At 42.5% G+C, this 16,386-nt stretch overlaps 1 protein-coding gene across 1 annotated transcript in view; it reads left to right on the plus strand.

Annotated features, from left to right (window-relative positions):
• XRRA1 (X-ray radiation resistance associated 1) overlaps positions 1–16,386 on the plus strand; it is a 99,014-nt gene that overhangs the window by 231 nt on the left and 82,397 nt on the right. Inside the window, exons 2-3 of the mRNA XM_082659314.1 lie at positions 2,380–2,435; positions 5,301–5,419. Of these exons, the coding sequence (XP_082515440.1) occupies positions 5,305–5,419 (115 nt within the window). The 5' untranslated portion in view covers positions 2,380–2,435; positions 5,301–5,304. The remainder of the gene's footprint in view (positions 1–2,379; positions 2,436–5,300; positions 5,420–16,386) is intronic.

The following is a 16,386-nucleotide window of genomic DNA, read 5'->3' on the forward strand; positions in this document are numbered from 1 at the left end:
TGTAAAACTGTACGTACTGGTTCTTTGGTGACTGTCATCTTAGCTGTTAGCATTGTCTTCGTGTTACAGAGAACTCACATTCACTGAGTGCCTACTGCTTGCCAGGCACTGTCTTAAGTGCGTATATATCCATCCTCTCATTTAGTCTCCTAACGGACCAGTCAGGTGAGGAAACTAAGGCACTTAACCAAGGCCAGATAGCATGTATCAGAACCTAGTTTAGCAGCCAGATTTTTTAAAATATAAATTTATTTTATTTATCATTTTTGGCTGCGTTGGGTCTTCGTTGCTGGACACGGGCTTTCTCTAGTTGCGCCGAGCGGGGGCTGCTCTTCGTTGTGCTGCGCGGGCTTCTCATTGCGGTGGCTTCTCTTGTTGCAGAGCACGGGCTCTAGGCGCGCGGGCTTCAGTAGTTGGGGCTCACGGGCTCTAGAGCGCAGGCTCAGTAGTTGTGGCGCAAAGGCTTAGTTGCTCCGCGGCATGTGGGATCCTCCCCGACCAGGGCTCGAACCCGTGTCACCTGCACTGGCAGACGGATTCTTAACCACTGCGCCGCCAGGGAAGCCCCCAGATGTTTTTTTTTGACATCAAACCAGTGTCATGCTCCCTTTGTTACCACCTGGGGTCCTTGGACTCTTTAATCAATAGAAATTGGTAAGAGGCCAGGCGGGGAATTCAGGTAAGGCTTTATTGGGACTCGTCCTGCAGCAGGAGGGAGCAAAACAAGAAACAGGTGGGGGTGGAGGGGTGGCGGGTGAGCTGGTCCCTTAAATGGGGTGAGGGTGGGGGGATGGGTGGGTGAGGTGGGAGGGGGGCTTAGCTAGTCTTCCCACCCCCTTGGTGGTGCTGTGTGCAGGGGTCATGGGCAGTACCCTGCTTTTGCTCCTAACACCTCAGAAGTGGCAGTTGGCTTCTGGCCTTTTTGTGTCTTACTGTTCATAATTTGCCCCAGCTGTGCATGCATGCAGTTACTTTTAGTCCTTTCGAGTTTCTTTGTATTTTGTTGTTCAAGGAGTTGTTTGTCCAGGTGCAAGCACTCTAGTAAAGGGTCACAGGTCTCAACCTATCTCACCTTTGCCACCCTGCCTTTACAGTTTTAGGATGTAATAATATTCCAGATTTTTATTAATTCTTTTTTTTACACAAATATTTATTGAGCACCAACATTGCTTGGAACTGCACTAAGGAATACTAGGGGATCAGAAAAGACCTGTTCCCTACTTTCATGGAACTCCTACTCTAATGACTTAGAGTTATCACATAATAGGACTTAATAATGATCTACTACACTGCATCATTTTTTTTAACTCCCCATGAATTCCTCATATAAGTGTCCAAATGATTGAACAAACAGTACTTACTATGGGGTGGTCTCTGTTCTTGGCACTGGGCACATACCCCTGAATAACAGACAAAACACCTGTCCTGATAAAGCTAACACCCACCTGACCATAATTATTACTAAAAACTATTAGATGCAGTTTCTTCACCTCTGTGAAGCAATCCAGTCAGATGCCTCTGTAGCTTTTTATCTTTTTATAACTTATGTTTCAAGACCCAGCTCTAATGTCACCTGCGCTGTGAAACTTCCCTGATCCTTCTTCCTTCTTTGCAGACAGAATGAAGAACTCCATAGTATTGTGTTCATGGTTCCATTTAGTTCAGTAAGCACTCAATTGAGCCTCTTCAATGGACCAGACCCTGTTTGAGGTGCTGGGGATAAAGATATAGGAAGGACCCAGGCCTGGCCTTAGAGAGGCTCACTGAGGTTAGGGTGTAAGGAGTGGGGAACAGACAGGTAAGCAGGCCATTATAATACAGTGTGGCATGGTGCCTTCATTAAGAGGTGGGCTGAGGTGGTAACACAGATGAGGGTCAACCTGAGAAGGGGGATATACAGGAAGTTCTTCTGTATGCATCAGGCAAAGAAGAGGGGCAGAAGTGTGATAGACCGAAGGAATGGAAAAAGCAAATGTATGCAGATGAGAAGCATTATTCTGTGTGTGTGTGTGTGTGTGTGTGTGTGTGTGTGTCTTACCTTTCAACTTTGTCTTTGCTGGTTTTATCATGCATAAGTTTATTTTGTGTAAATGGACATATAAATGATCCTTTCCTTTCTAATTTGTGATTTGCACTTCCTATTAAGCACTCTAGCCCCACCCCATTGTCATAAAATTATTCTCTTGTTCCACCCCCTTGTCTATGTCTCCATCTCTATTTCTTTTCTCTCTGTTTCTGGGATCTTTAGTCCTGTAGTATTTTTCTAGGCCTCAGGTGAGACACATTTTGGATCAAAGGGTCACAGTAGGATATAATTAATGAGAAAGTTCAAGAGCTCTAAATGGCAAACTAAGAAGGAGTGCAATATCTATTTTACAGGTGAAGAAACAAAAAAAAAAGGAAGTCAAGAGGTCTTTCCCAAGATCAAAGATCAAGTAAGTACTATGCAGATCAGAACCAAGGTCCCCATATTCTGTAAGTTACTGGAGTTTTCTCCAGCAGTCGTCTTCTCTAACATTTTCCAGGCAGCTATATACTCATTCATTCATTCATTCATTCACCCATCTAGCAGATAGGTGTGATTGGTCACAAGAGGGATTTCCTGAAAGACAGATTGACTGGATGACCGTCTTCCCCATCCAACCATCCATCCATCCCTTCATTTTCCCAGCACATTTTTAATGTGTTCTAGGCTCTATGCTAGGCTCTGGGATTATATAGGTCACTAGGTATTATAGGCCCCATAGCAGGTGGGAAGTTGGTAAAGGGAGAAAACAATTATAATAAAATGATAAGTATTATACTAGGAGAAGTATGGAGTATCGTGGAAGCATGTAGAAAGGGCCCCCAGCCCTTTTCAGAGTGGTCAGGGATCAGGAAATTCACAGTGCCCTGTGTTGAACCAAAGGAGATGTCAAGATCACTGATTCATTCCACAGGTACTTATGGAATCTATTATGTGCCAGGTGTTAGGTACTGGGAGTAAAGAGATGAACACCATAGATGCTGTCCCTCTCCTGGAGGGGCTCAAAGTCTAGTCAGGGAGATTAGAAATATGTATAAAACCCCTTGGGCCCTGGGAGTACCATTGTACCCTTCATTTGGCTCACATATGTTTATTGGGTGTTTCCTGTGAGCTTTCCAAGAGTGGAAGAATGACAGTGAATTGGACATGTTTCCAGACTTGGAGGTTCAGAGGCCATTGAAACAGCCCCCTCATGATTGTTAGTAATCTTATGAGAAATCTTATGAGAAAGGGGTCTGGCCATGAAAGACTTACAGAAGAAAAACTCCAGAGTTTAGCTAAAACAGCAATTATGTCCCTCTGGTAGGTTCAGTGAGGACTTTATGGAAGGGATGGCATCTGGACTGGGTCTAGAAAGAAGCTTGTTTTTTCTATTACCTCATTTAATTCTCACAACAATTCCCTGAGGCACAGGTTTTAATCCTCATTTTATATGTGAGAAATCTGAGGCCCAAAGAGGTAAAGTGATTTGCAGAAGGTCACTCCACTTAGTAGTAGAAACTAGTCTCAAATTTAAGTCTCTTGTCTCTAAAACTGTTGCCGCCTCCTACTGCACCCCTCTACTTTTCATATTTGTCACTTTCAGGAAACATTTTCTCAGGACACCTGATCCCAGCTCTCCACTCTGCTCCTTCTTTGTACTGAATCTCTTCCCAGACCCTCCATCTCAGGGTTCCGCATTCTTGCCAGGGTCTCCCTTCCCCTGGCCAGGTTCCCAAACCTCTGCTACCCCAAATTGTTGGAAGCTATCCCAAAGCAGATTAGGGAATGACTGGATCCTTTTAAAGAAAAATCTCAATCTCTAAGAGCTTAAGGTTCAAAAAATTTAGATCTTTGATAAGAGATTGTTTTCCTAAAGGAAGTGGCATTTGAGCTGAATCTTTTTTTTTTTTTTTTTTTTTTTTTTTTTTTTTGCGGTACGCGGGCCTCTCACTGTTGTTGCCTCTCCCGTTGCGGAGCACAGTCTCCGGACACGCAGGCTCAGCGGCCATGGCTCACAGGCCTAGGCGCTCCGTGGCATGTGGGATCTTCCCGGACCGGGGCACGAACCCATGTCCCCTGCATCAGCAGGCGGACTCTCAACCACTGTGCCACCAGGGAAGCCCTGAGCTGAATCTTAAAGCATGAGATCTGCCAGATGAACAAGGTGGATAGAGCTATTTTAGGCCAAAGGAACACTAAGAACAAAGGCATGGAAGACCGAATGTGTTTGGGGGAATAGAAAATGATTCTGTGAGCCTCTTGGGTGGAGTGACTGGAGCTGGAAAGTTAGGACGTAGGTCTCCAGGGGCCTTCAAGACCAGGCTCAAGCTTGCTCAGTGGGAATCCAGTCAGAAGACTGTTGCAGTGTTCTAGGTGGGAGACGATGAAAGATTTAATGAAAGAGGTGAGTGTACTTCTGAGCTGGAATTTTCGTGACTCCTGACCAGTGGAATCCCATTTCACCAGGCATTATATTTGTCAGACCTCTCTTTCTAAAGCACAGCTTGGGTCATGGCTCTCCCCAACTTAGATATCATCCACGTCTCTCCGTTACCTCCAGTGTGGAGCCTGGGCTCCTAGCCTGGCACTGAAGGCCTTCAGAAGCAGGCACCATCCTTCCCATTCAGCCTTATTGTCCAAGACTCCCAAACACACCTCCTTCCCCTTCCTGGGTCAGGTTCTTTCTTTACTGTGCCAGATGTACCCACCACCGTGCCCTTAATCCTGTGGCCCTTTCTATTAATGCTTATCCTTCTCTCTATCAGAAAACTCAGTTCATCTCTCAAACCCAATTTATCCAGTTCACATCTCAGTATTTGCACATCATCTTGCCTAAAGTATGAGAGCCCTCTTCCCTGAACTCAAAGAACATAGCTAGTGAACACTTAATATGTACCAGGCACTACCTTTCCAAGTTGATCTTCTCCTTTGTCTATTAAGGTAGACATTTTACGGGCGAGGAAACTGAGGCTTAGAGGGGTAGAGAATTTTCCCAGTCAACGAGTCAGGCAAGAGCCAAGATTCAAACCAGGTCTGTCTGAGCCCAAAAGTGATGCTTTTTCTACTGTTTCACTGAGCTACGGTTGATTTGAACCGAAAAACCCAGGGCCTATCTCCCTTGTTATCTAAAGGGCCGGCCCATTTCTGAAGCAGGACAGTGGGCCTCTAGGGCCTCGGAGTTAGGGTGTGTGTTAGGGGTGGTCCTGGTGAGTTCACAGACTGTGTTGGGGTGAGAGAGCAGCCCTGTCCCTTCTCACTTCTTACTTTCTTGCTTTCCTTGCTTGGCTCTCAGGGACATGGACTCCTCAGGAGTCTACAAACTGGATGATGGGAAGCCTTATCTGAGCAACTGCTTTCCGGCCAAAAATCTGCTTCGGATGCCAGAGGAAGGTCAGGTGACTTCTCAGATCAGTACGTTTGCCTCACACCCAGCTCCTGCTTCAGAATGTCCCTGACACCCATTTCTTCCCTTCAACCCCTTCCCTGCTGTTCCCTGCCCCTACGCAATCCCTTCCCTTCCAATCCATCTCCCCCCAGCAGTCTCAGGGAGCCTGATTTTTTTTTAATTTTATTTATTTATTAGAATTCTTTTATTTTTATACAGTTTTTTTCAGGTTACTTTCCATTTAGAGATATTGGCTATATTCTCCGTGTTGTACAATACATCCTTGAGCCTAACTTACACCCAGCAGTTGGTACCTCCCACTCTCTCACACCTATATTGCCCCTTCACCACCACCCCACCCACTGGTCACGACTAGTTTGTTCTCCGTATCTGTGGGTCTGCTTCTTTTATGTTATATTCACTAGTTTGTTGTATTTTTTAAATTCCACATAGAAGTAATATCATGCAGTACTTATCTTTCTCTGTCTGAGTTATTTCACTTAGCATAATGCCCTCCAAGCCCATCCATGTTGTTGCAAATGGCAAAATTTCATTCTTTTTTATGGCTGAGTAGTATTCTGTTGTATATATGTACCACATCTTCTTTATCCATTCCTCTGTTAATGGACACTTAGCTTGTTTCCATGTCTTGGCTATTATAAGTAATGCTGCTATGAACATTGGGGTGCATGTATGTTTTCGAATTAGTGACTTTGTTTTTTCGGATATATACCCAGGAGTGGAATTGCTGGATCATATGGTAGTTATGTTTTTAGTTTTTTGAGGAACCTCCACAGTGTTTTCCACAGTGGCTGCAGCAATTTACATTCCCACCAACAGTGCACAAGGGTTCTCAGGGAACCTTCTAAAGTGCACATCTAACCATAGTGTTCCCTTCTGTTTAGTGACTTCTCACTGCTAGTTCCTTTACCTTCTGCTCTAACCCCCCTTATCCTTTTTTACAACCCCTTTCCTTGATTTACGCCCTGTTCCATAGTGTTTATAGTATTTTCACATAGCTTTTTAATATTCGCCCAGAACGTTCCAGCCCTCATCCCAGTTATCCAAACTCCTTCCATCCCGCAAGGCCCAGCCCTTCTCCCACTTCTTTCAGTAAGCCGTATCCAGCTACTCCATCCCTCAGTGCCCATCCTCTCTTGAAAGCCGTCTTCCTTTCTGTGTTTCTTACTTGATGCGTAATTATAGTCTGCCCAGCTCCTAAAAAATGGCTTAAACTTGACTCTGCTAAGTAGTTTTTCAAACATTTATCTAGTTAAAGACTCCCCTGGGGCAGGGACTCCACCTATGCTGAGCAGAGTCCTGCAGATGGAACGCTGCCAAGAAGTGTGGGTTCACTGGATTGGATTTGCTGCTTTGAAAGGGTAAAGCAAGGGAGAAGTACCCCTAGCTTACCCTAGATGAAATGACATGCTGGTCGCTCTGTACATGGAATAGCAGAAGAACCTTCTCCTCCAGCCTGTGCTCTCCACTTCTCTTGAGTGATTTCATTTTTCACACACAGACCTTCTTTGGCCACCTATCTGTTGAAAACCCTCCCATGGAGCTCTCAGTATGCACTCATGATTTCACATCCACACCCCCTCACACACACATAGATGGACAGATAGAGAAATAAATATAGCCATATGTCTCTGCATGTGTTGGTATATGTACATGTACTTCCTGGCCCACTAAGGGCAATGATACCTCAGTCGCAAAGAGCATGCCTGCCGCCTAGATGTTGATTTCTAAATACCATTCTCCAGTAAACAAAGCCAGGGCTCCTAAGACAAAAACCTGTTTCTAGGGCTGAGGCAAGAAAAATACATATTGAGCCTGGAACACTGTGTGGTGCCAGAAAATAAAGCAGTGCTCAGAAAAATGATGGGGGCAATTTGAAAGGACATAGGTGCCAAACTGAAGGAGCGCCCAATGGCCAAAGCTGGAACAATATGAGCGGCAAAATAAATAAAGGTAGAATTGGGTTGGAATCCGTAGAATAAGTAAATAGTCATGATCCCATGCTGATACAATTAAATTAATAATACATAAATAAGTGGAGGAGAAGGAAAAGTCCTTCCTTACAATAGAATTACAGTTAATAAATGTAGAAGGAATTAAAGAAATAGAAAATTACTTTTTTGGGGGAAAATCACTTTTAAAACATCACAGTAATAACTTTTACAGGAAAGAAACTTCTATGGATGCTGTATCAATCAGGGTTCTTCAGAGAAATAGAATCAATAAGATGTGTGTATGTTCATCCGTGTGTGTGTGTGTGTGTGTGTGTGTGTGTGTATATCTCCTACAAGTTTTGTTTTCATATATGTATATGTGTTTGTATATATGGACCAACACACATATATAAATTACATATTTTTAACGAATTGGTTTATGAAATGTGGAGGCTGGCAAGTCTGAAATCTATAGGAGAGGCAACCTGAAAACTCAGAGAAGAGCTGATGCTTCAGTCTTAAGGCAAAATTTCATATTTCTTTGGGAAGCCTGTATTTGCACTTTTTTTTAAACATCTTTATTGGGGTATAATTACTTTACAATGGTGTGTTACTTTCTGCTTTATAAGAAAGTGAATCAGTTATACATATGTTCCCATATCTCTTCCCTCTTGCGTCTCCCTCCCTCCCACCCTCCCTATCCCACCCCTCCAGGCAGTCACAGAGCACCGAGCTGATCTCCCTGTGCTATGCGGCTGCTTCCCACTAGCTATCTACCTTACGTTTGGTAGTGTATATATATCCATGCCTCTCTCTCGCTTTGTCACAGCTCACCCTTCCTCCTCCCCATATCATCAAGTCCGTTCTCTAGCAGGTCTGTGTCTTTATTCCTGTCTTACCCCTAGGTTCTTCATGACACTATTTTTCTTAAATTCCATATATATGTGTTAGCATACGGTATTTGTCTTTCTCTTTCTGACTTACTTCACTCTGTATGACAGACTCTAGGTCTATCCACCTCATTACAAATAGCTCAATTTCGTTTCTTTTTATGGCTGAGTAATATTCCATCGTATATATGTGCCACATCTTCTTTATCCATTCATCCGATGATGGACACTTAGGTTGTTTCCATCTCCGGGCTATTGTAAATAGAGCTGCAATGAACATTTTGGTACATGACTCTTTTTGAATTATGGTTTTCTCAGGGTATATGCCCAGTAGTGGGATTGCTGGGTCATATGGTAGTTCTATTTGTAGTTTTTTAAGGAACCTCCATGCTGTTCTCCATAGTGGTGGTACCAATTCACATTCCCACCAGCAGTGCAAGAGTGTTCCCTTTTCTCCACACCCTCTCCAGCATTTATTGTTTCTAGATTTTTTGATGATGGCCATTCTGACTGGTGTGAGATGATATCTCATTGTAGTTTTGATTTGCATTTCTCTAATGATTAATGATGTTGAGCATGCTTTCATGTATTTGTTGGCAATCTGTATATCTTCTTTGGAGAAATGTCTGTTTAGGTCTTCTGCCCATTTTTGGATTGGGTTGTTTGTTTTATTGATACTAAACTGCATGAGCTGCTTGTAAATTTTGGAGATTAATTCTTTGTCAGTTGCTTCATTTGCAAATATTTTCTCCCATTCTGAGGGTTGTCTTTTGGTCTTGTTTATGGTTTCCTTTGCTGTGCAAAAGCTTTGAAGTTTCATTAGGTCCTATTTGTTTATTTTTGTTTTTATTTCCATTTCTCTAGGAGGTGGGTCAAAAAGGATCTTGCTGTGTTTTATGTCATAGAGTGTTCTCCCTATGTTTTCCTCTAAGAGTTTGATAGTTTCTGGCCTTACATTTAGGTCTTTAATCCATTTTGAGCTTATTTTTGTGTATGGTGTTAGGGAGTGATCTAATCTCATACTTTTACATGTAGCTGTCCAGTTTTCCCAGCACCACTTATTGAAGAGGCTGTCCTTTCTCCACTGTACATTCCTGCCTCCTTTATCAAAGATAAGGTGACCATATGTGCGTGGGTTTATGTCTGGGCTTTCTATCCTGTTCCATTGATCTATCTTTCTGTTTTTGTGCCAGTACCATTACTGTCTTGATTACTGTAGCTTTGTAGTATAGTCTGAAGTCAGGGAGCCTGATTCCTCCAGCTCCATTTTTCGTTCTCAAGATTGCTTTGGCTGTTCAGGAGCTTTTGTGTTTCCATACAAATTGTGAAATTTTTTGTTCTAGTTCTGTGAAAAATGCCAGTGGTAGTTTGATAGGGATTGCATTGAATCTGTAGATTGCTTTGGGTAGTAGAGTCATTTTCATAGTAGATTTTTCCAATCCAAGAGCATGGTATATCTCTCCATTTATCTTTATCATCTTTAATTCTTTCATCAGTGTCTTATACTTCTTTGCATACAGGTCTTTTGTCTCCTTAGGCAGGTTTATTCCTAGATATTTTATTCTTTTTGTTGCAATGGTAAATGGGAGTGTTTTCTTGATTTCACTTTCATATTTTTCATCATTAGTGTATAGGAATGCAAGAGATTTCTGTGCATTAATTTTGTATCCTGCTACTTTACCAGATTCACTGATTAGCTCTAGTAGTTTTCTGGTAGCATCTTTAGGATTCTCTATGTATAGTATCATGTCATCTGCAAACAGTGACAGCTTTACTTCTTCTTTTCCGATTTGGATTCCTTTTATTTCCTTTTCTTCTCTGATTGCTGTGGCTAAAACTTCCAAAACTATGTTGAATAAGAGTGGTGAGAGTGGGCAACCTTGTCTTGTTCCTGATCTTGGTGGGAATGCTTTCAGTTTTTCACCATTGAGGATGATGTTGACTGTGAGTTTGTCATATATGGCCTTTATTATGTTGAGGAAAGTTCCCTCTATGCCTACTTTCTGCAGGGTTTTTATCATAAATGGGTGTTGAATTTTGTCAAAAGCTTTCTCTGCATCTATTGAGATTATCATATGGTTTTTCTCCTTCAATTTGTTAATATGGTTTATCACGTTGATTCATTTGCGTATATTGAAGAATCCTTGCATTCCTGGAATAAACTCCACTTGATCATGGTGTATGATCCGTTTAATGTGCTGTTGGATTCTGTTTGCTAGTATTTTGTTGAGGATTTTTGCATCTATGTTCATCAGTGATATTGGCCTGTAGTTTTCTTTCTTTGTGACATCCTTGTCTGGTTTTGGTATCAAGGTGATGGTGGCCTCGTAGAATGAATTTGGGAGTGTTCCTCCCTCTGCTATACTTTGGAAGAGTTTGAGAAGGATAGGTGTTAGCTCTTCTCTAAATGTTTGATAGAATTTGCCTGTGAAGCCATCTGGTCCTGGGCTTATGTTTGTTGGAAGATTTTTAATCACAGTTTCAATTTCAGTGCTTGTGATTGGTCTGTTCATATTTTCTATTTCTTCCTGATTCAGTCTTGGCAGGTTGTGCATTTCTAAGAATTTGTCCATTTTTTCCAGGTTGTCCATTATATTGGCATAGAGTTGCTTATAGTAATCTCTCGTGATCTTTTGTATTTCTGCAGTGTCAGTTGTTACTTCTCCTTTTTCATTTCTAATTCTATTGATGTGAGTCTTCTCCCTTTTTTTCTTGATGAGTCTGGCTAATGGTTTATCAGTTTTATTTATCTTCTCAAAGCACCAGCATTTAGTTTTATTGATCTTGCTATCGTTTCCTTCATTTCTTTTTCATTTATTTCTGATCTGATTTTTATGATTTCTTTCCTTCTGCTAACTTTGGGGTTTTTTTGTTCTTCTTTCTCTAATTGCTTTAGGTGCAAGGTTAGGTTGTTTATTCAAGATGTTTCCTGTTTCTTAAGGTGGGCTTGTATTGCTATAAACTTCCCTCTTAGAACTGCTTTTTCTGTATCCCATAGGTTTTGGGTCGTCGTGTCTCCATTGTCATTTATTTCTATGTATTTTTTTATTTCCTCTTTGTTTCCTTCAGTGATCACTTCGTTATTAAGTAGTGTATTGTTTAGCCTCCATGTGTTTGTATTTTTTACAGATCTTTTCCTGTATTTGATATCTAGTCTCATAGCGTTGTGGTCGGAAAAGATACTTGATACAATTTCAGTTTTCTTAAATTTACCAAGGCTTGATTTGTGACCCAGGATATGATCTATCCTGGAGAATGTTCCATGAGTACTTGAGAAAAATGTGTATTCTGTTGTTTTTGTATGGAGTGTCCTATAAATATCAATTAAGTCCATCTTGTTTAATGTATCATTTAAAGCTTGTGTTTCCTTATTTATTTTCATTTTGGATGATCTGTCCATTGGTGAAAGTGGGGTGTTAAAGTCCCCTACTATGAATGTGTTCCTGTTGATTTCCCCTTTTATGGCTGTTAGTATTTGCCTTATGTATTGAGGTGCTCCTATGTTGGGTGCATAAATATTTACAATTGTTCTATCTTCTTCTTGAATTGATCCCTTGATCATTATGTAGTGTCCTTCTTTGTCTCTTCTAATAGTCTTTATTTTAAAGTCTATTTTGTCTGCTATGAGAATTGCTACTCCAGCTTTCTCTTGGTTTCCATTTGCCTGGAATATCTTTTTCCATCCCCTTACTTTCAGTCTGTATGTGTCTCTAGGTCTGAAGTGGGTCTCTTGTAGACAGCATATATATGGGTCTTGTTTTTGTATCCATTCAGCCAATCTGTGTCTTTTGGTGGGAGCATTTAGTCCATTTACATTTAAGGTAATTATCAATATGTATGTTCCTATTCCCATTTTCTAAATTGTTTTGGGTTCGTTATTGTAGGTCTTTTCCTTCTCTTGTGTTTCTTGCCTGGAGAAGTTCCTTTAGCATTTGTTGTAAAGCTGGTTTGGTGGTGCTGAACTCTCTCAGCTTTTGCTTGTCTGTAAAGGTTTTAATTTCTCCATCAAATCTGAATGAGATCCTTGCTGGGTAGAGTAATCTTGGTTGCAGGTTTTTCTCCTTCATCACTTTCAATATGTCCTGCCACTCCCTTCTGGCTTGCAGAGTTTCTGCTGAAAGATCAGCTGTTAACCTTATGGAGATTCCCTTGTGTGTTATTTGTTGTTTTTCCCTTGCTGCTTTTAATATGCTTTCTTTGTATTTAATTTTTGACAGTTTGATTAATATGTGTCTTGGCATATTTCTCGTTGGATTTATCCTGTATGGGACTCTCTGTGCTTCCTGGACTTGATTAACTATTTCCTTTCCTATATTAGGGAAGTTTTCAACTATAATCTCTTCAAATATTTTCTCAGTCCCTTTCTTTTCCTCTTCTTCTGGAACCCCTATAATTCGAATGTTGGTGGGTTTGATGTTGTCCCAGAGGTCTCTGAGACTGTCCTCAGTTCTTTTCATTCTTTTTTCTTTATTCTGCTCTGCAGTAGTTATTTCCACTATTTTATCTTCCAGGTCACTTATCCATTCTTCTGCCTCAGTTATTCTGCTATTGTTCCCATCTAGGGTATTTTTCATTTCATTTATTGTGTTGTTCATCATTGTTTGTTTCATCTTTAGTTTTTCTAGGTCCTTGTTAAATGTTTCTTGCATTTTGTCTATTCTATTTCCAAGATTTTGGATCATCTTTACTATCATTATTCTGAATTCTTTTTCAGGTAGACTGCCTATTTCCTTTTCATTTGTTAGGTCTGGTGGGTGTTTACCTTGCTCCTTCATCTGCTGTGTGTTTCTCTGTCTTCTCATTTTGCTTATCTTACTGTGTTTGGGGTCTCCTTTTTGCAGGCTGCAGGTTCGTGGTTCCCGTTGTTTTTGGTGTCTGTCCCCAGTGGCTAAGGTTGGTTCAGTGGGTTGTGTAGGCTTCCTGGTGGAGGGGACTAGTGCCTGTGTTCTGGTGGATGAGGCTTGATCTTGTCTTTCTGGTGGGCAGGTCCACGTCTGGTGGTGTGTTTTGGGGTGTCTGTGGACTTATTATGATTTGGGGCAGCCTCTCTGCTAATGGGTGGGGTTGTGTTCCTGTTTTGCTAGTTGTTTGGCATAGGTTGTCCAGCAGTGTAGCTTGCTGGTCGTTGAGTGGAGCTGGGTGCTGGCGTTGAGATGGAGATCTCTGGGAGATTTTCGCCATTTGATATTATGTGGAGCTGGGAGGTCTCTTGTTGACCAGTGTCCTGAAGTTGGCTCTCCCTCCTCAGAGGCACAGCACTGACTCCTGGCTGCAGCACCAAGAGCATTTCATCCGCACGGCTCAGAATAAAAGGGAGAAAAAGTAGAGAGCAAGAATTAGTAGAAGTAGGAAGAAAAGGAAGGGAGGGAGGAGGGAAGGAAAGAAGGAAGGAAGGAAGAAAGAAAAGGAAAGAAGGAAAGAAAGAAAGGAGGGAGGGGGGGATGGTGGGATAAAGGAAGGAGAGAAGGAAGGAAAAAGGAAAGAAAGAAAGAAGATAAAGTAAAATAAAATATAATAAAGTTATTAAATTAAAAAATAATTATTAAGAAAAAAATTTTAAAAAGCAACGGACGGATAGAACCTTAGGACAAATGGTGGAAGCAAAGCTATACAGACAAAATCTCACACAGAAGCATACACATACACACTCCCAAAAAGAGGAAAAGGGGAAAAAATCATAAATCTGGCTCACAAAGTCCACTTCCTCAATTTGGGATGATTTGTTGTCTAAAGGAGGGAAGGAAGGAAGGAAAGAAAGAAAGAAGATAAAGTAAAATAAAGTTATTAAAATTAATTATTAAGAAAAAATTAAAAAAAAAGAACGTACGGATAGAACCCTAGGACAAATTGTGGAAGCAAAGCTATACAGACAAAATCTCACACAGAAGCATACACACTCCCAAAAAGAGGAAAAGGGGAAAAAATCATAAGTCTTGCTCTCAAAGTCCACCCCCTCAATTTGGGATGATTCGTTGTCTATTCATGTATTCCACAGATGCAGGGTACATCAAGTTGATTGTGGAGCTTTAATCCGCTGCTTCTGAGGCTGCTGGGAGAGATTTCCCTTTCTCTTCTTTGTTCTCACAGCTCCCAGGGGCTCAGCTTTGGATTTGGCCCCGCCTCTGCGTGTAGGTCGCCAGAGGGCGTCTGTTTTTCGCTCAGACAGGACGGGGTTAAAGGAGCTGTTGATCTGGGGGCTCTGGCTCACTCAGGCCCAGGGGAGGGAGGGGCACGGAGTGCGGGGCGAGCCTGCGGCGGCAGAGGCCAGCGTGACATTGCAACAGCCTGAGGCGTGCCGTGCGTTCCTCGGGGGAAGTTGTCCCTGGATCACGGGACCCTGGCAGTGGCGGGCTGCACAGGCTCCCCGGAAGTGAGGTGTGGATAGTGACCTGTGCTCGCCCACAGGCTTCTTGTTGGCGGCAGCAGCAGCCTTAGCGTCTCCTGCCCGTCTCTGGGGTCCGCGCTTTTAGCCGCGGCTCGCGCCCGTCTCTGGAGCTCCTTTAAGCAGCGCTCTTAATCCCCTCTCCTCGCGCACCAGGAAACAAAGAGGGAAGAAAAAGTCTTGCCTCTTCGGCACCTCCAGCCCTTTTCCCGGACTCCCTCCCGGCTAGCTGTGGTGCACTAACCCCTTCAGGCTGTGTTCACTCCGCCAACCCCCGTCTTCTCCCTGCGCTCCGACCGAAGCCCGAGCCTCAGCTCGCAGACCCGCCCGCCCCGGCGGGTGAGCAGGCACTGATCCTCTGTGCGGGAATCTCCCCGCTTTGCCCCCCGCACCCCTGTTGCTGTGCTCTCTTCCGCGTCTCGGCTCCGAAGCTCCCCCCCTCTGCCACCCGCAGTCTCTGCCCACAAAGGGGCTTCCTAGTGTGTGGAAACCTTTCCTCCTTCCCAGCTCCCTCCCACTGGTGCAGGTCCCGTCCCTATTCTTTTGTCTCTTTTTTCTTTTTTTCTTTTGCCCTACCCAGGTACGTGGGGAGTTTCTTGCCTTTTGGGAGGTCTGAGGTCTTCTGCCAGTGTTCAGTAGGTGTTCTGTAGGAGTTGTTCCACGTGTAGATGTATTTCTGGTGTATCTGTGGGGAGGAAGGTGATCTCCGTCTTACTCTTCCGCTATCTTCCCCCGGAGGTGTATTTGCTTTTAAGGTCTTTCAAGTGAGTGGGTGAGACCCACACATTATCAAGGATAGTCTCCTTTACTTAAAGTCAACTGGTTGTGGATGTTAGCCACATCTACAATATACCTTCACAGCAACACCTAGATTAGTGTTTGATTGACTAACTGCTTACCATAGTCTAGCCAAGTTGACACAAAATTAATCATCACAGGTGCTAGGATTAGTGGGTCAAAGTATGATGAGAAGCAGGATATTTGTATAGTCTTGAGCTATCTTTATTAATTAGAAAAGGACTTTTAGTAACTAAGAAAAACTAAGAGAAACTAAGCCGATACCACCTTGGCCGAGTGATCAAAATAAACATCACCAGTAATAAGACATATTGACATCACGTGTACCCTGACATTTTGTGCTGAGGAGGGCACAGCATCACTTCTTGCCAAACTGCAAGGCCTTAGTCTAATTATGGGAAAACATCAAACAAACTCAAATTGAGGGACATTTGATAAAGCAGTTGACTAGTACTCTTCAAAAGTGTCAAGATCACACAAGAAAAATAGAGACTACAGAACTGTCACAGTTTGGGGGAAACTAAGCAGATGTGACAACTAAATGAAATGTGAGATCTTGGATTGGATCCTGGAACAGAAAGAGAACATTAGTGAGAAAACTGACAAAAATCAAAGAAAGGCTGTAGATTCATTACTAATATTATGCCAGTGTTAATTTCTTGGTTTTAACCACTGTATTATGATTATGTAAGATGTTAACATTAGGGAACCTGGGTGAAAGCTGTACAGGAACTCTGTATTATTTTTACAGCTTTTCGGGAAGTCTGAAATTATCTCAAAATGAAAATTTACAGGGGAAAAAAACCTTCCCATGAATACTCTTCCTGCTAAAAGCCTACCCCATTAAAACCCAAACTTCTTATTCTGGTTGAGATCTGACTCTGCTGACCTCTCCAGCCTCATCTCTTTTCCCTCAGGTCTATCTCCCCACACACTCCAGGCCTTCCTTCCTGGCTCTCTTGGCAGTT

This window comes from Grampus griseus (genome assembly GCF_964374135.1).
Source record: "Grampus griseus genome assembly, chromosome: 8".
In the NCBI taxonomy this organism is placed as follows: Eukaryota; Metazoa; Chordata; class Mammalia; order Artiodactyla; family Delphinidae; genus Grampus; species Grampus griseus.